Source organism: Caenorhabditis elegans, chromosome X, assembly GCF_000002985.6.
Source record: "Caenorhabditis elegans chromosome X".
NCBI lineage: Eukaryota > Metazoa > Nematoda > Chromadorea > Rhabditida > Rhabditidae > Caenorhabditis > Caenorhabditis elegans.
In genome coordinates, this window is record NC_003284.9 from 12,963,484 (window position 1) to 12,980,730 (window position 17,247).

Consider the following 17,247-nt stretch of genomic DNA (forward strand, 5'->3'; position numbering starts at 1 on the left):
ATTCAATTTTGTTACAATTGACATTACTAACGTCAAAATACCTACATTTGTCAAAATACCTACAAAATTTATCAAAATTGAAATTAGCTGCTATCTTCCACATTATTATAATCCCTCGGAACGCGAAGAAAAATTCGAACGTATTTTTTTCTAAATATTCTATTATTTTGAGCACTTACGATAGGGGGGCTCTCTTATTATTGCCGCACATCCGTCCGCCATCATATTCATCTTAAACCAGTTTTTAATTTTTTCTTGTTTTTTTTCTTTTTTATTCATCCGAGAATTGTGGGCCCCGTCTTGCGAACCCATGAAACTTAGCCTAATTGGAAAAAAACATTTCATTAACAAAGTTCGCAAGTTTTCATAGAGCAAAATACATGTCCTCTTTGCGACTAATAATACAAGAGTCTAAAAGATGTAAATGACAGTTGTATGCCAAAGATGATGAGGTAGAATTTTTTATATTTTTCTGGAAAGTCTTTCAATATTTCCTTCAATATTCCCAAAGATCACTTCCTCACACCGCCACAACGTCAAAATATACCTTTTTCTGGGAAAAACGTTAACAATAAGTATTTTTTGTTTTCAGCCAAACCTCAAACAAGTAGGCTTGTGCTTTCAACTATTTAAAAAATATTAGCATCTGAAAGTTTGAAAGATATTAAGGTAGATTTTTCTTTTCATTTTTTGTAATAAGCCATTGATAGCTTAAAGTAATTTTTAAATTTATACTTAATAAAATAGTGAGAAGAAAATTTCAATTAATGGAAAACTGTGTCCTAAAAAGTACCGCAATACTAGTTTTTATAGATGTACTTCAGTAAAACACTATTGAAAATTCCACATAGATAAAGAATATGCAGTAAGTTTCTGAATTATATTGCATTAGTGTAATATTATTTCAGCTGACATCGGAGTATTTTGTTTTTTTTAAACAAAAGTAAAGATTGGAGTCAGCCATACTGCATTAATGTATTATTAAGTTTTATTAAGTTTTATTAATAAGTAAGTGTTCTACATACATTGTATTTTGCATTTGAAAATTATTCTTAAAATTTCTAAAGGTGCACCACTAGATACAATCCAACTGAACTTTGTAAAAATACCTCCACAAAACTGCAGAATTGGATGCAACTAGTTGTATTACGCCACTCATTGTCTAGACGACTTCTTTCATTATTAGAATTCCAAAAATTTGCAAAAATTCTAATTTCATGTTTATTCAAATGACCAATTTTGCTACAAAAAAAGTCGTAAATATGTTATTGGAAATGGTTGGGTATATTTAGAAATTTGTTAATTTTTTTTTGTTTTTACGGCTCTAGGTTTTGAGTTAAAATAAATATTTCTAATAATAATAAGTCTTACATTTCGTTTTAAACAGAGCTGAAAATCTTAAAACTACTACTATGTCGATTAACGTCTTGCTTTGCTTTTCCAAATTTCGTTCCTAAACTGATTGTGTTCAATTCCATGAAGTGGTCCTTCAATCCACGTTCAGCATAAAAAACAACTGAAACTTGTCAGACCCCGCCTCTCTCTCCACGTATTTTTTTTTGGTCTTGAAGAAAATGGAGAAAGGGAGAAAAGGATTTGCGCTGTTCTGCCACGCCTTTGTCTCTGAATACAAACGGCGTTTCTGGCTCAATTTGGTTTTTATCTCCTTTTGTTCCTCTTCGTGATTCTGCTTTGATCTCACTGAGAGAGATAATACATTTGTTAATAATTATTGATGACATTTACACTAACTCTGTTGTTCCACAAATTTTAAGAAATTCTTTATTTTTTCGAAATATCTCACTTTAGCTCTCATTTTCTTCACGTCCTCCTCATTTTAGCCGACACTTTAAAAGTTTTTCTTTTTTTGCAAAATAATTACACGCCGTGTCAATTCCACCAGAACCAGCACAAACTTATGGGAGAACTCTATTCTCAAAAGTGTGTGCACTCATTTGTTTTCTTACGTGACTTGTTGCAGAATTGCTATGCAAAGCAGAGATGCTCAACCATACGGTAGTTATGCGTGAGTGTGAATGCCTTCATGAGCCGATAGAGGGGTACGCGGGAGTTGCCAATCTGGTAAGTATACTGAAAACCCTAGTTTTCGAGGTAATGTTCAATTATTTTTCACTGTCTACTAAAATTTCAAATATTGTCTTGAGCCGCAGATCACCATTATAGACATTTAAAAATAGTCGAACTTTATTTATTTGAACTGCTTTTTATTTGCCAAAAATTTGTTTTTTGAAAAGAGTTCCTTATTTGAAGCAGTTCCGGTTTTAAGTTTTTGGCGACCAATTTCCAATTCATAGAATTCAAATTATTCTCAATATTGGATCATATTCTTAAGGATGGTTTCTTTGTTTCGTTATTAGATCAAAAACTGTTCCAAATAACATGATACCTCTCTATGAGGTATGAATTTCATATGAACTAGGTTATCTGGAATTTTCAATTCTCTGAAGACGACGAGAAACAACAACACCCTAAGAAATTCAAAAGCAAACCTCCAGTATATTTTCATTGTCTGCTGCAATCCGCACGTGGAAAAAAGAGCAAAAGCTTCAGGAGAGCCACTAGATCGACTTTTTTCAGCTGCTTATTGTCATCTCGCTCCCGTTAATATCATTCGTCGGCGTCGTCCTCAACTTCTTTAACATCTTCATTTTTTGCGACCAGAAGAACACCGCCGCCAAGTATTTGACGGCACTCTCGTGCAGTGACGTAGGTGAGCAAAAATTAAAAAGATTACCGGGCGGACGAAACAGCCAAATGAGTAATGAGTACTCGTTTCGTTCACCCCGCTCCAACCAGATTAGTCCCCCATTCCCTGATTAACCGTAGCTCTTCTCTATTGTCATATTTCAGGAGTATGTATGGCAGGGATCTTCGTCATTTGCTCCGACTCTCTCCGAGCACACTCATTTGTCATTGACCAAGTCTTCGTGTTCTTGTTGCCCAAAATCATCCCGTTGGGCCTCTTTTTTCAGGTTAGCTTTATTTTTTTGCACTTTTGTATGAAACAAACATTGGAAGTGCTAGTTAGCAGTCCATACACACTTCAAAAAGAGCAAGAGTTATTGGGCCCTTGATAGCAGAACTGGGTCTGCAAAAAATGAGCAATGACAGATGATTACAACTACTCCGCTGGTTTAGCACATTCAAGCAAAAAGTATAAGAAAGAGCTACATGATTTTTCAAACTTCTAAAGATTCTGCAGTTTGAAACACAAGTGGGCACTCAGAAATGACTATATGCGGTAATCCTGGGAGTTTAGAGGCTCAGAAGCAGAAGATCATTCAATTAACATTCAGAAGTGAGATGCTTCAATACAAATCTGAAATGAAATGCGTAATAGTTATTGAAAAATAGTTACTTTTGTGCGACGACTATAATCCAGAGAACAGCCAGGTTCACTAGGAATGAGTCAGGTAAATTAGAACAGTTTGAGGGGAATATTTTGTAGTTAAAGATTAAAAAAAAAAAGATTTAAAGGACGATCCATTCTTCAAGTGCTATGCACTGCGGATCTGGGATTCAGGTACACTGCCTGGTGGTGATCCCTCTGGGCTGTAATTTAAGCCACGTCCTAGCCGGGGACTGTGGCCGATAATCCAGTCGTGGATTGCTCCACTTCCCAATAGAGGGTGGGTGAACCTAGGGGGTGAGGCCGGACTTGAACTCGTGACCTCCAGACTGCTAGCGGCCACCACTACCAACTGAGCTATCTGCCCCCCCCCCCCAAATTATACATGAACGATCGTATCAAATATTTTTTCAAAACGTCCGGATTCGAGTTAATTTCTTAACACATTGTTGATTCTAACATCCCGATTTTTCAGATGCTCAGTGTATATATCACAGTTTTGGCTGCATTTGACTGTTTCTATTCTGTATATTGGTAAGTTCCTCATTTCATTAATCAAACCATTCAAACTTAATCGTCCAGTGGAACAAAATGCGAGCCAAAACGCAGCACATGGGCTCCACGGGTTCTCGCGCTTGTCGTCATTTCGGTGGCCGGCTATAATATTGTTCAATTTGGAGATTTGCAGGTACAACAATTGAAATTCGAATAGAATCAGAATCCATTTTGTTGCAGGCTATTGAATGTCTTCACCCGGACAATTACACACTTTTTGAGTTATGCCCTACTGAAATGAGGGTCAGTGAAACATATGTCATTGTGTATAAGTAAGTAACTTGGACTGGTATTTCAAACTTCTATTCAATGTAAAAAACTTGTTCAGAGGATATCTTTATGCACTTTCAATGGCATTTCTCCCATTTGTACTTCTCACGTTTTTAACTGTTTCGATCATTGTAATGCTTCGTCGGAAAAACGAAACAATGCACATGGACAAGGCAGAGAAAGAAGGTGAGAAATAAGGAAAATAACCGTTTATTTTTTCCTACAATTCTGAAAATAGAATTGGTAATCCGATGCAAGTTTATCTAGTTCTTTATGCCGCTGAGACGTTGTGTCTCCCATTTATAACTGAATTATACATTTTCATAGATTGTGTTTGCGCCTCATCTGAGTGTTTTTATAATCATCTCAAGCTGTCTTAAATGTGAAATTGTGTTGTTTTTTTAACGAAAAAGAATAGGGGACCACGTTGATAAATATGTCTGGCTTGGAAATAATGATGTTAGGCCACAGAGTTGTTCTGCTTTTGGTCTGTTTTTTGAAATGAGAAAACCCAACCAAAAGGTGTTCTTCAAATTGTTTTGCATGTGTTTCAGCCTCCAGTTAAATTATTTTTGGAAAAACTCAAAGTGAATTCTATTCTAGAAACTATTTTTCTTGCGAAAATCTCTGCCTAAAAATGATTACTATTTTCTTTTTTTCAGAATGCGAAGATGACGGGGGCAATAATCCGGTTGTACTTCTTCTAGTGGTTCTCCTATTTCTCTGTTGCAATTTGACATCACTTCTAGTCAATGTTTTTGAAATGCTCAAGTTGTAAGCGGTATTCATCATATAATCCGTATAATCTTCTTTTCTTCTTTCAGTAATATGGCATTTGAAACAGAAGCAGTGCTCATTGACATTGGAAATTTTTTGGTGGTTATCAATGCGACGGCCAACTTTTTTGTATACATGGGGTCGTCGGAAGAGTTTCGCTCGTCATTTTATCAGCGGATTCGGCAATTGTGGAGGCCAAAATCGACGAGATTACCCTTGCTTCATGATCATAGAATACGACTTTTCAATAGGAATCCGGTTGCGAGTAGCATATGAGTATTCTTCAATTACAAACAGTTTTTACCGGTATTCATCGCCATGTAATTAGCTTTTCTGAAACTTTTCATACGGTTTCTAGAGATTCTATGAATCTCTGAAATTGTTCAAACATATATTATGATCTTCACCAAAATCACGTGTCAATTGCTTTGTTGGGTTATCATTTGTGTATTCATTTTCTATTTCTATTTTGAAGTGAAACATTTAAATCTCGATAATAAAATAATTTCATTCAACAAATATGAATACGAGAAAGAAGTGAATCACAGAAATTAAGTTAGACCAGTATCAAAGCATCAATGATTTCAAACTAATAAGGCTGCCACGGGAATAAACACAAACTGTACACAATAAAATTCAACCCGGTTGTTGAGAATCACAACAAGTGAATTGGTAGACGGGGAGAGGCTGCCGGGCAAAAAGCTGAGAAAGTGATAGCCATCATACATAAATAATTGAACATAAAAATTAGAAAAATAATTAATCTAAAAAAACAGGTTTTTACACAAGAAAACCGGGTATTATACATTAATAAGACCTAATTGATCCGAGTCCAGTCCACTGATCAGGTACAACCGGAAAGTACGAGTCGATGGCTTCCGAGAATCTGGCACAATACATTTCCGGACTCAGAATTGTTGGCAAGTGTGCTCCGGGAATGGCAACGATTTTCACCCATGATTCGAGTTTCTGAAAATTGTTTATTCAAAATAAGTGACTGTATGGGAAATTTAAAGGATTGATTTTATTTTCAGACTTAAACGGTAGAAAATAAGTCGATATCTATTCTATCTTTTTGTCAATTTTCTACCTAGCTCTACGTCAATATAAACTTCTCATCAAAAAGTCATGTTCATTCCAGAAATCAATCAGAGTTTATCGCAAAGTTAAACGTTCAAACACTGACCTTATCCAACGTATACGTTCTCATGTAGTCAACAATGCCCAGAATCAATTCTCCGTTGTCATCGTCGACACCAACCAGAAGCGAGTAGTCCATGATGTATTGAGAGCTCAGGAAGTGGCTGTCATTGCTGATCGCTTGATTCATGGCCGCTTTTGAGTGCGGCAGCACATAGAGCTGCTGATTCCAGAGGTCTTTCACAAAGTTTTCGTCCAAAAGAACCATCTCGTTGGCGCTTTTTCCAGTCGATGCGAGTCTAAAAAAACGTCATATGATCTTTAAAAACACAAAGAAAAAATGTATGATCAATTAGTCATAATACACTTAAAAGCAAAGTACGTCAGAAATTATCTAAATACAACAACCGGGAAAATTTGGTTATTTGTACTATTATTATCAGTATATACCTATAACCCACCTATTCCGAAGAGAGCCCTTCAGGTCCCAGACTTGGCTAACATTGTGATTGTAAAACAGGTACTCCATTACAAGAATGTCAACTTTCAATGTAGTCGTCTTGCTCTTGTATCCTATTCTAAACACTCCATATACTTTGCACAGGGTCGTCAATTTGCTTTCGGTCGCCGACGTTGTCAGATAATCAAAATAGTTGGGGGCAAACTTTACAAATGACTGAATCTCAAACCGTGACATTTGCTTCACCACAAATCGATCATCTTGAGTGCGGTAGAAAAATGAGCCGGATTTTCCACCTTGTGGTGTCCAGAAAGTGCTGTTGGAGAGGGAACGGATAAAAGTCTCTTCTCCTTCTGCAATGAGAAGTTCACGAAGTTTTCGGAATTTCTCGGCGTACAGCATCTGAAAAAATTGATATAATTTTGTCACATTTTAAGGCCCATTTTTTTACATTACATCTATTTTCAGCGTCTAGACGTAATAACAACTTTATTTAATATTCTATATGTGCCCTAGACCAATTGAAAATGTTGCACTTTTTAATGAGGCATCTGAAAATAAAGGCTCCAATATACAAAAACAAAAAAAATTGAGGGTGAGATTACAAGGGAATTTTCTCATAATATATAGCAGACTTACTTTCACATAGTATGACGCAGATTCATCCTCAAATTCCACCTCCAAGTGTTGACTAGAAGCGAGGTTTTCCCCATCATCCATCTGTGAAAATTTCAGAGAAGAGCTAGCCGAGTCCATTGAAACAGTGTCAGCTGCCTCAGGGATCTTATTGTAGTCAACTGCAGACAATGCGTATGCAATGATACTCCCAATATCTGGCTTGAAGTTTCCTCGAGTGTCTTGAATATCTCGTACCACTACTCCAAGTCTGGGTTGTAGCTTGATGGCAAGGTGAAGATGAGAGGGAAACGGATTTTCCAGTTTTTGAAGTGTGGCAATCTCTTGAATATCTTCTGGAGTTCTCTTGGGATACTTAATTGCTGCACAATTCTCATTCCAAAGAGCAATCAGATTGTATGTTACTTCTCTCACTTTCATAAATGTGCCAGTTACTTCTCTGTACAACCGATCATTTGACCGGATAAGATCCTCATCACCAGAGAGAATGTTTTTAGCAAACATCCTGCTCTCGCTTGCCAATGCCATTGTGTTCCGGATTGCACCAGCCAGTTTGACAACTATCGGAGTGATCTGAACTTCCTCATCAAGTTCTGCCAGCTGTTTGTTGGTGTCCTCACAAGCAGTCAGCGCAAGAGTGGCTATCCTGCTGACATCGTCCGAGAGCTCTTTTCTGCTCACTTTCAAAACCTTGACGCTGCAAATGATGGGCGAGAAGACAACACTGTAGGGGCGTATCTGAAAATATAAGGCTTTGCTGATTTTATAAAGTTTTATAAAGTATGCTTATATTAAAATAAAAAATCGCTTCTCAAACATTAAAACTATTTAAAAATTAAATACTTTGTATTTTTAGTATGTTTCTGTTTCTTCAATTTTTGTTGAACAAAACTTACCGCTATTACTTTGAATGTTGTCACCAAATTATCCATTGCAAAAAAGTACAACTTTTCATGGAAAAAGCAATGCGAGCATTGATTCTGATTAGTTATTGGGTAGATTGTGTCGGTGGTGAAGCACGAATTTCCAATGTACTCTAAGAATTTTGCAAACGACAGATGCCAGATTGCTTTGTCAAATTTCACCATTTGTGATGAACAGTTGCATCTGAAAATAACGAAATTTAAAAAAAAAGTTTAATAAAAGCGAAAATAATGTTCTTACTTTCCACAATTTCGCCATGTCATGATGCTCTTCTGCTGTTCTGATTCTATGGCGTTTTCTGCTTCGTTCACAGTTTGAGTTGAAATTTCTACGCAAACTTTTCCATAAACCAACTTTCTTGAATGATCCAGCATAGGTACCTCACAGTTTGATGACGGACATTCATAACTACGATTAAAACAGAACTTCACAAGAAACTCTCCGATTGTCATATCATGGTCCTTGTAGTACTGCATACTTACCACCCACGGACGTACACAAAAGTACGGAGCGTTGGGTGACTTTCGAGAAAACGAGCCAAAAAGGACAGCAAGTGTCTGATGAACTCTTGGATCTAAAACATCCTTTGCACGGAATGGCTGCTTCTCGGTCTCCACAATTTTTCTATGCTTCACAATTTGAGCAGTTCGTCGCCGAAAATTGATTCCTCCAAAAAGGCGGAAAGATCTTGCCACATTGTCAAGGATCGCACCACGATTACATTGAGCAAAAGCGTGTCGACGGTCTACCAGAAGTGGTTCTTTCTTTGGGATAGGTACAATATCTTCTTCGTATCCTTGCTTGATGAGCTCAACATCGCCAGGCTTTAAAAGTTTATACAGTGGTTGCTTGAAGTAGGCAATGAGCGGACATTCCCTGAAATTTGTGAATAAATTTTTCTGGTGTTTTTTTAAATTTAATTTTGAATCTATGTTGAAAAATTATGCATGTTTTTGAAAAATATTTTTATGAATAGAAGTCGTTTTCATGAATTGTAAACTAATCTTTTTAACTGATTAGATATTCATGCTAGAAATATATTTTTAAAAAACTTCTATGTTAGGCTAGGTTTAGTGTTGTGTTAGGCAAAACTTTTACAATTGCTTTAATATGATTATTTCATAAATTGCCCGCAGTGTGCACTCTGACGTGACCGTGTTTGCAGATTTTTATGAGGCGCTCTTTTCACTCACCTCCCGGTTGCAGTCTCCAAAAGTGGTGGCTCAAATTCAATCACTGGTGAGCTTGACAGCATCGTCGCATAGAGATTCTTTTCAAATTCAGTCTGAAAATACAAAAACATATGAGAAACGATGTTGATAAACCATCAACCTTTTCACCCTGCGAGTAAACGATAGCACGGCGTTTTTCACAAACAACGCAATCAGATTGTCTCCTCGCAATTGTAGTATTAAAAGCATTTAGATAGGATTGCTCCAAGTAATTAGAGTAGACAATAGTGACCAGGAACTGCACAACACGTTTCACGGCCACTAATTCTTTCAAATCATCTCCATGCAAGAGCACTGTACATCCAGTTTCCTTTTGGCAATCAGCAAAGATCATCAAAGTCTTGATCCTTCCGTCCTCCTGTTGCATATTCCGTTGTTGAAATTCCGGGCAACATCCTAAATTTTGCTCAACCAACTGAGAATCTGAGTTTGAGACAATATCAGCTCCAGTGGCTCTTGAAATACGTTGTAATATACTCATTTTCACATTGACCGCTACTTTGATTCCACGCTTGTGAAGCAGTTGAGCAGCGATATGCGAGACTCCTCCTTCCACTAGAATCAATGAAGCACGTTTGGTGGCAATTCGATCAATCTGGAAAATTGTTTATTCTATTTAGTTTCGATTTCAATGGTTGTATAATACAAGTGCATTTATTCAGACGTGTGGTACTTATTCATATTGTCAACTTTTAGATTAGCAACTAAATCTGACACACACACAGTTAATGACTATTTCCATGAACATACGCACCTGCTTCTCTAAAAATTTCTCTTCTTGCACAATAATCGGCTCAATAGATGAAAGTTTGTTTGAGACTCTTTCATATTCAATTGAACCGCTAACAATCATAATTGACTCGGTCGTATGGCTGCTTTCATCTTCTTCTGACAAACTTTTGTAGACTAAACTTCTACTGCAAGCCACTCCCCAAATGATTTCCGAATCAACTTTCCCTTCTTTCTTGTGAACTTTCTTGACGTGTACGTAGTCAGCAATATTCATTGTGTCTCCACTTGGAACGTTCACAGTTACATTCTCCACTACTTCATAGACACTCTTCAGAATTAGATCTCTCCATTTGTCTTCTCGGATGTACTCTCGTTTCATCACTTCGTCTAGAATTCGTTCAGTATTTCGGCGGAACAACTCTTCCAAATTGTCCCGCTGTTCTTCCTTCGCTGCGTTCATAACGGATTCATCAAGTGACAGGGACGGAAAGGTGATTTTACGATCAGTAGTGGCTGAGGTTGGCTCCGCAGCTCTGGCATCCATCATTTCTGTAAACTCGTTGGTTATCGCTCCAGCGAGATTTGCATACGCAAAAACATCAGCTGAGTCGGAAGTCTGAAAGTCAAACAAAATAATAAATTATTTCCACAATTAAATATTTAAGCTTCCTCACTTCATTGTTGATAACACCGTCCATTCCAGGATGCATTGTTCGAAACCAGTCTGGTCCCGATTCCTCTTCCTCGGTGATCATTGGATGGGAATGACTGTTTGTGAGCATAGCCGAGTTTGATGCACAGAGATCCGCAACTGATAGAATTGTCGGAACTCCTGGACCATTGCTACTTTGAGCCAACGAGTTGCGGCGGCTTCCAAGTTGAGGTGGGGATGTAATTTCCGGAGGCATCGACGATTCTGGGGGGCAGAGTGACCAAATAGCTCCTGAAATTATTTGTCTTTAATTTCTATGTAGAATGTTTGTGTTTAGCTAAACTAATAGAGTTATGTCGTTGTGAAAATATGAACAACTGCCAGTGTTCTTGAAAGCTCAAGCCTCGTAGATACATTTTTAAAAAGACAATAAAAAATTAAACTAAGAATCCTAATGCCCTCTTGGAATCGGAAAATCTCACCATTCGAAACTGTTCTCACAGTATCCGAATTCTTGTGTGCAGTATTCCTATCAAAGCTAATTTTTCTGCTGTTCACTGGCGTCTGACTTCTTGTCGTCGACGTCGTCGGCGTCTGCTTTCCCTCTTCGGCAAGTCGTTGAACCTTTCGAGCACAGTAATCACAAAGTCTGAGCTCGCCCATGTATCCCAAAGCTGCTCCGTCAATGTGACTACTACAACATTTTGCACAGAAAATCTGTCCGCAAAGTCGACAATGATGACGTCGTCGGAAAGTTGTGAACCGTTCTTCGCACTGGTAACACTCTCTTCCCGTTGAGTCAGGCATCCAGTATTGTTCTAAAAAAATTTGAATTGACGTCAGAGTGCTTATAGAATATGAAATACTTACTGAAATTGCTGTCGTTGTAGTCTTTGAGCTGCGGGTTAACTTTTGATTTGAGTAATCCTGTGAACTTATCGGTTAAAGATCTTTGAAAGCCACTTTCTTCGGATGTTCGGGATTCTGGAATAGAGGATCATTGTTTGTCGATCAGATAATAAGAAAATTTCCGATGTTTTTATATTATAGAGTTATTAAAATCAAACAATTCATCAGAATCGAAATGAATTGCAAAATTTGTTTCTCCGAAAAATGCACAAAATAATTGTTATATATTTTTAGTCGATGAAAATCTACCTCCAGACTCCGTCCTCTCCAAGTTCTGTCTTTCTTCTGTGGGAGGCACAACTCCGTTTGGCTGCGGCGATCCATCGCTTCGGAATATTTGCCCAATAATGTTTGAAAAGTAACCACCTGAAGACACTATCAACTTTTATTAATAAAAATAATTCAAATCACACAAAAAACTTACCGGAAACTGGTGTTGGTTCTTCTGTTTCTGGTGGTGGCTCGAGTTTTTCAAAAAACTGCAACTCGCTGGCATCCCCCATTACTCTGGAATTGATAGATCCGAGTATTTGGATAAATATATAACAAAGCACTAGCAGAGAGATTTAATTGGAGAAAAAGAAGGAAGAGATCCAAGTGAGCGGCATGGGGAAATGAAAGAAAGATCAAACCATCAAAACAGGCAAGTTGCGGAGGCAGTGTTGCTAGCGAGAGACTGTGCTAAAACAGGAGGGTGTTGGCAGAGGAGCGCATTTGCTGACCTCTTTGGGTCAGCAAAGAAAAGTTATTCCCGCGCAATTAGACGGATAGGCGGAAAAAAACAAGGTGTGTACATGCAGTGTTCCATGTTTCGCTGTTTATTTCCCGGGAAAAAACTCATATTGATATTTCAGAAAAGATTGCGAAATCTTTCTTATATATATTGAAAAAAGTGCAATTTTTTTCTAAGTTTTATTCTCAACTCCGCTCGAAAATCGACAATAATGTATGGGAAACCAAAAACCAAAAAAAGAGCAGAATCTCATGCTCTGCGATCACAACTAATAAAATTAACACCAGGAGCGTGAACAAAAATCAAATAAAACTGGGAATGCATGTCAGATGCAACTTTGCCACACTACTGCAAACGTGTTGCGCAATGTGCAGCTGGTCACAGTGATGAGTCTGTAATGTCTGTATTGCTTCAATCAGTACCACCAAACTATGACGAATACTTCCTCATAAGCATTGCTGTTCTTATGAGTGAAGTTGAGGTTTAAAAGTAATTATTTATGAAATAAATAACAAATTTTAGTAAGACAATTTTCAATTTCAACCTACAAAAAATACATGACAGACAATGCTTTTAAGACCAGACGAGATCCAGAAGAGCATTAAATGACATTATGTATATACATTTTCCTCTCTACCGTAACTGTTTCGACAAAATATGTGCAAATATTTTTCTACGTTTTTGACAGATTTTTTGCTAATACTGAAATTAACCGAAGTATAAGTCGTCATAATAGAACAATATTTCACATGTCATGCTTTACAATTCTGGAATGCTAATTAAAGTACCAATTATATTATCCAACTTTTCACATGCTTCCTCGTTCAAATTTTCTCACTGGCCACGGCATGTCACCATTGATCTCTGAGCATCGAAAAAATTGTGAGCCCCGCCAAGATGCCGCGGCGACGCCCCCAAGTGAATTCGCCCAATATTTATCTCGTCGGCACCGGACACCCTCTAGAGAGACCATCTCCTACTCATTTTTCAAATCGGCCCCCGGCTAGTCTCGCGACCTTACCACACTTGTTGCCTTTTTACTTATTTAGCAAGTTACTGAGAGTCGTACAAATTTTTGAGAATACCGTTTTTTTTCTAAGTTTATTAACTATCTGAAAATGCAGATTATGTTTTATTAACATGTTGACAATTTCTTGCTTCTATTATATTTTTTTTTTTAAATACAATTTCCCCATATGGCAAATTTCAGTATTCACTATGAGCTTTTCAAAAGAAAACGAAATAGATTCATTTCCAATTGATCGTGTGACCGGAAGAGTTCGCGGTTCAGTGAATATGATTGATATACAGAGAAATGTGGAATGGGTTGAAGTTAGCGGACGGTGGAGTAGAATGTCGGTAAGAAAAACTTACAGGTCCCATTTTGGTTCGTCCACAGCTTCTAGAGCAGTTTCTGGAGCAGTTTCCAGTTCAGCAGTAGTAGAAGTAGTTGTATCTCGTATTGTAGTAGTTTCTTGACTTGCAATTGGCTGTAAGATTTTCAAAAATTTGCAAAGGAACATAAAAAATTACTTACTGGTTGCCACCACGTTGCAAATAATGTTCTGCTGACATATTCAAAAATAGAAATCTGATTAGTTTTCTGAATTTCGGTGCGATAACGAACTTTCGGAAAAAAGAATAGATATGATCGTCGATTTGAATTATCTGAATTCATGATGGCCCTTTCAAATGCTAGCACGTTTAATTTATATTATTTCTTAACAATGAGGAATAATAGACTGAAGATGGGCAGAAAATCGATTTTATGATAAATGTGTTTGTTCACTTCTTTGCCGCGTAGGGGTGCTCATTTCGTATTCTTTTATGTAAACATGAATTGATTACAGATAATGGGAACATCTCTGACACCAGACATTTTGACGATCGAAAATCAAGGAGAGAAGGATGAACGAATCATTATTTTTATGATTCCAGATAATGTTTTTTCATGGGCTTTCAAAAAGATAATTATTTGAAAATCCGATTCAACCAAATTTAGAACATGTAAATTGCTTTTAGTAACACATTTTCCCTAATAGTTCGTTAGATCTTTTTTTCGTTTGTGAGAGGACATTGTAATTGTTGTAAATTTTAAATAGTTCATTTGGGACGAACATGAAAGAAAACAACTTTTGTGTGACAAAGTCATGCTTTACATTTAAAAAAACATGCATATATTCCTCGAGCCGAGTTATTTATTTTCATCAAAAAGCAAGCTGGCTACTACCAAAAAAAACTATTCATCAATCTTAACTATAAAGTTCTTTAAAAATCAACAGGTTATCAAGTAGCCAAAATAAACATATTTTCAACTTATTCTGTAATGTGTGACGTCATACAATTTGAATTTTTTCCAGATCACTTTGGAACTAATATTTGTGTTTTAGTGGTTCCTAAAATAGGTTGTTCGAAATTTTGAACGGCCATAACATTTTTTTTTCAATTTTTGAGATGTTTGATTACGAAATTTGTTTATTAGTTCTCATTTTGGGTCTATGCAATTAAAATCGTCCGAACTGTTAGTCCTCCTTTAATGTTTCTTTGAACTTTCACATTCAATGAACACAATTTTCTGTTTTGGCGTTTTTGCACTTGTCTATCTTTCATATCTTAGACCTATCAATCAACATGAATATTTCACCATTTTTGTTGGCATATTTGGTTCTATTTCCACTCCACATTATCAAGTTTACACATGTTCTAGGCAATCCTGGCAATGATGGATTCTACACGGACTTTGGACGACGTTTGATCCGCAATTTGATTGCCCGCGAGGAACGACTTGGCACCAGACGCGTCCAGTTTGTGTTCTACACATTGTCACATCTGAATCATGTTCTTCTTCCCACATCACTGCGATGTTCAGAAAGTCACAAGGTCAACGGTATGTTGACATTCTTTTTCTTAAGCAAGTGTCCCAAGAGAAAAGCTGGCTTTTGGTGCTGCACAAAAACTAACTCAACTTATTTGGCAGAGTTCACACCCACACTAAAACTCAACTGCTTAACTTTTCAGAGCGATTTAGCCTTGCTGACCAAGTTCAACACAAGCTGGATTTCGTAAAAGAATATCTTCCCAGAGGGAACAGGGTTTACATGTTTGGTCATGGTGATGGAGCATACATGTTGCTGAGCATTTTGCCTTATATCAAAGATGACTTCAATTTGAGAAAAGCTGTCTGCTTGTTCCCTACAATTGAGAGAATGACCGAGTCAAACCATGGAATAAGATTAAGAAAAGTTGTTTCGGTAAGAGAATAAAACAATCAACTTTCTAATATCCAATTAACTTTCGAAAAAGAAAACTTGCAAAACAAAATTCAAAAACAAACTTTAAATGTTCCTTGTGTAGCGCCAAACCGAGTTTCAGACACTGAGACAAAACGACTGGCTCGCACGAACTCTTTCATTCTGGGTGGACCTTATGCCAGAGTCCCTTAAACGTAAAATCATTTCTATGAAATTATCTTCGGAGCAAGTAAGACATTTAACGCTGATGGTTTAGCACAATTTTCACAAATTCTCAGTCTTCTCCTGAACTTATGGACTCAATTTCCGAGCTTCTTCATATGCATGTGTTCCGGAACATTGTGCATCTTTGCAATGATGAGCTCGATAAGGTGATTAACTACCGCATTAATTTTTTTTTGACAGTAAGAGGTTTATACTTCCGTAATTAAGATTGGCACACTGGACGAGACTCTACTGTTTCATAAAAACTTAATTTATTTCTACTACGGGGTAAACGACGGTTGGTGTCCGATTGAGCAAGGAAATCAAATGAGCGAACGGCTGTCGCGTGGGCATGTGGTCATTGATCAAAACACTGTGGAGCATTCCTTCATGTTCAGAGATGCTGCAACTATGGCAGAGAAAGTTCTTCAGTTTATTGTTTAATTTTTTTTCTGTATTTTCACCTTTTTTGCCAGCTTCACTCTACTTCAATGTTAAAAACTTTGATCTCATTGAGCCAACTTTTATTGCCAAAACGTCCCTTTTCTCTTTGTCGACAGCGCTTTTCTACTTTTCCATAATAAAAATGAATTTACAATCTAGATGTTGATGGCAGCGACTCACGTTGCAACTTATCAATGTCGCCCGTTATCGATAATCATTGACCGACACGTAAATTTCAGTAGAGACACGATTACTGAAAATTCGGAATGTCTAGTTTAGTGTGTTTGTCGCAAAGAAAGCATTTTCCGAGTACATCCTGCTTCATTATATTTGCAAAATTTTCTAGTTTGTCAAACAATATTAAAATAGTTTAATGATGAAAATTAAAGGCACAAAAACCTCGGTCGAATGTTGAGCAACTAAGAAGACCTTAACAATATTTGAAAAAAATACGACAAAAAAAAACACCGGAAATTTTTGATTGCCGCGCACTACTGCTCCAACAAAAATATTTTGTCCAAACGTTTGGAATACAACGTAGTGTCCACATGTTCATTAATAATGATTACATACCAATTTTATGTGAAATGTGATGATTTTATCAACCCGGAACACTAATATAGTTAAGACGATATTGATAACAAAAAGCGACGAATCATTTTTTTTTCAATAGAAAAAATTGGTCACTGATGTTCTTGCTAAATTATTTCAATAAATGTGCATAAATTTTGGTAACTATAAGACATTGATCAGAGAAAGATCCTTTATTTCAATGTACAATATTTCTCTCCAAGGTTAGATTTTGAAACTAAAATTTTACATTTAACTCAATTTTGTGTCCTATTATGTTCATCTGCATTCTCTGTAAAGTTGAAGTCGTTTATCGAAAATAGCACAAACTGAAGATCATGTTCTGAAAGAGTGACAATTATTTGTTTCTGGTTGACAGTATAGTCTT

The 17,247-nt window shown here is 36.8% G+C and overlaps 5 protein-coding genes across 6 annotated transcripts; 3 read left to right on the plus strand and 2 right to left on the minus strand.

Moving 5' to 3' along the window:
• The first annotated feature begins 1,979 nt into the window (after positions 1–1,979).
• On the plus strand, positions 1,980–5,491 carry frpr-2 (G-protein coupled receptors family 1 profile domain-containing protein). Its single transcript, NM_077753.4, has 9 exons — positions 1,980–2,082; positions 2,599–2,731; positions 2,872–2,993; positions 3,846–3,904; positions 3,953–4,058; positions 4,106–4,197; positions 4,254–4,381; positions 4,858–4,969; positions 5,020–5,491. The coding sequence occupies exons 1-9, from the start codon at positions 2,002–2,004 to the stop codon at positions 5,246–5,248; spliced, it is 1,062 nt and encodes a 353-aa protein (NP_510154.3). The 5' UTR covers positions 1,980–2,001; the 3' UTR covers positions 5,249–5,491.
• ppk-3 (1-phosphatidylinositol-3-phosphate 5-kinase) lies at positions 5,427–12,162 on the minus strand (the record flags this gene model as incomplete). Of its 2 annotated transcripts, none has more annotated exons than NM_077754.11 (14): positions 5,427–5,941; positions 6,159–6,411; positions 6,574–6,974; positions 7,212–7,946; positions 8,105–8,315; positions 8,373–9,008; positions 9,326–9,417; positions 9,465–9,959; positions 10,119–10,712; positions 10,771–11,039; positions 11,231–11,566; positions 11,619–11,732; positions 11,907–12,023; positions 12,082–12,162. In NM_077754.11, 14 exons carry the CDS (start codon positions 12,158–12,160, stop codon positions 5,780–5,782), a joined length of 4,494 nt encoding a protein of 1,497 aa, NP_510155.3. In that variant the 3' UTR covers positions 5,427–5,779. The 2 variants fall into 2 exon arrangements, with proteins under 2 accessions (NP_510155.3, NP_001391085.1); NM_001404212.1 differs by having other exon boundaries at positions 5,467–5,941; positions 11,907–12,032; positions 12,082–12,160.
• A 1,428-nt stretch (positions 12,163–13,590) lies between these two features.
• On the plus strand, positions 13,591–16,446 carry F11C1.4 (Lipid droplet-associated hydrolase). The gene is made up of 5 exons (NM_077755.5): positions 13,591–15,277; positions 15,409–15,641; positions 15,763–15,870; positions 15,920–16,012; positions 16,074–16,446. The coding sequence occupies exons 1-5, from the start codon at positions 15,022–15,024 to the stop codon at positions 16,287–16,289; spliced, it is 906 nt and encodes a 301-aa protein (NP_510156.2). The 5' UTR covers positions 13,591–15,021; the 3' UTR covers positions 16,290–16,446.
• F11C1.10 (Photosystem reaction center subunit H) lies at positions 13,599–15,032 on the plus strand. The gene is made up of 2 exons (NM_001392866.1): positions 13,599–13,749; positions 14,241–15,032. Exons 1-2 carry the CDS (start codon positions 13,609–13,611, stop codon positions 14,367–14,369), a joined length of 270 nt encoding a protein of 89 aa, NP_001379522.1. The 5' UTR covers positions 13,599–13,608; the 3' UTR covers positions 14,370–15,032.
• F11C1.9 (uncharacterized protein) lies at positions 13,761–14,068 on the minus strand (the record flags this gene model as incomplete). Its single annotated transcript, NM_001270277.1, has 2 exons — positions 13,761–13,880; positions 13,928–14,068. The coding sequence occupies 2 exons, from the start codon at positions 14,066–14,068 to the stop codon at positions 13,761–13,763; spliced, it is 261 nt and encodes an 86-aa protein (NP_001257206.1).
• Positions 16,447–17,247: the final 801 nt, after the last annotated feature.

What these genes read in the sequence shown, in the direction of transcription:
- frpr-2 (NM_077753.4), top strand. Translation starts at nt 2,002, where the DNA reads ATGCTCAACCATACGGTAGTTATGCGTGAGTGTGAATGCCTTCATGAG. An exon ending in TTCAATTTGGAGATTTGCAG is followed by an intron (nt 4,059 to 4,105) that starts GTACAACAATTG and finishes ATTTTGTTGCAG; the next exon opens with GCTATTGAATGTCTTCACCC. An exon ending in ACATATGTCATTGTGTATAA is followed by an intron (nt 4,198 to 4,253) that starts GTAAGTAACTTG and finishes AAACTTGTTCAG; the next exon opens with AGGATATCTTTATGCACTTT.
- F11C1.10 (NM_001392866.1), top strand. Translation starts at nt 13,609, where the DNA reads ATGAGCTTTTCAAAAGAAAACGAAATAGATTCATTTCCAATTGATCGT. An exon ending in GACGGTGGAGTAGAATGTCG is followed by an intron (nt 13,750 to 14,240) that starts GTAAGAAAAACT and finishes AATTGATTACAG; the next exon opens with ATAATGGGAACATCTCTGAC.
- F11C1.4 (NM_077755.5), top strand. Translation starts at nt 15,022, where the DNA reads ATGAATATTTCACCATTTTTGTTGGCATATTTGGTTCTATTTCCACTC. An exon ending in AGAAAGTCACAAGGTCAACG is followed by an intron (nt 15,278 to 15,408) that starts GTATGTTGACAT and finishes TTAACTTTTCAG; the next exon opens with AGCGATTTAGCCTTGCTGAC. An exon ending in TGAAATTATCTTCGGAGCAA is followed by an intron (nt 15,871 to 15,919) that starts GTAAGACATTTA and finishes ACAAATTCTCAG; the next exon opens with TCTTCTCCTGAACTTATGGA.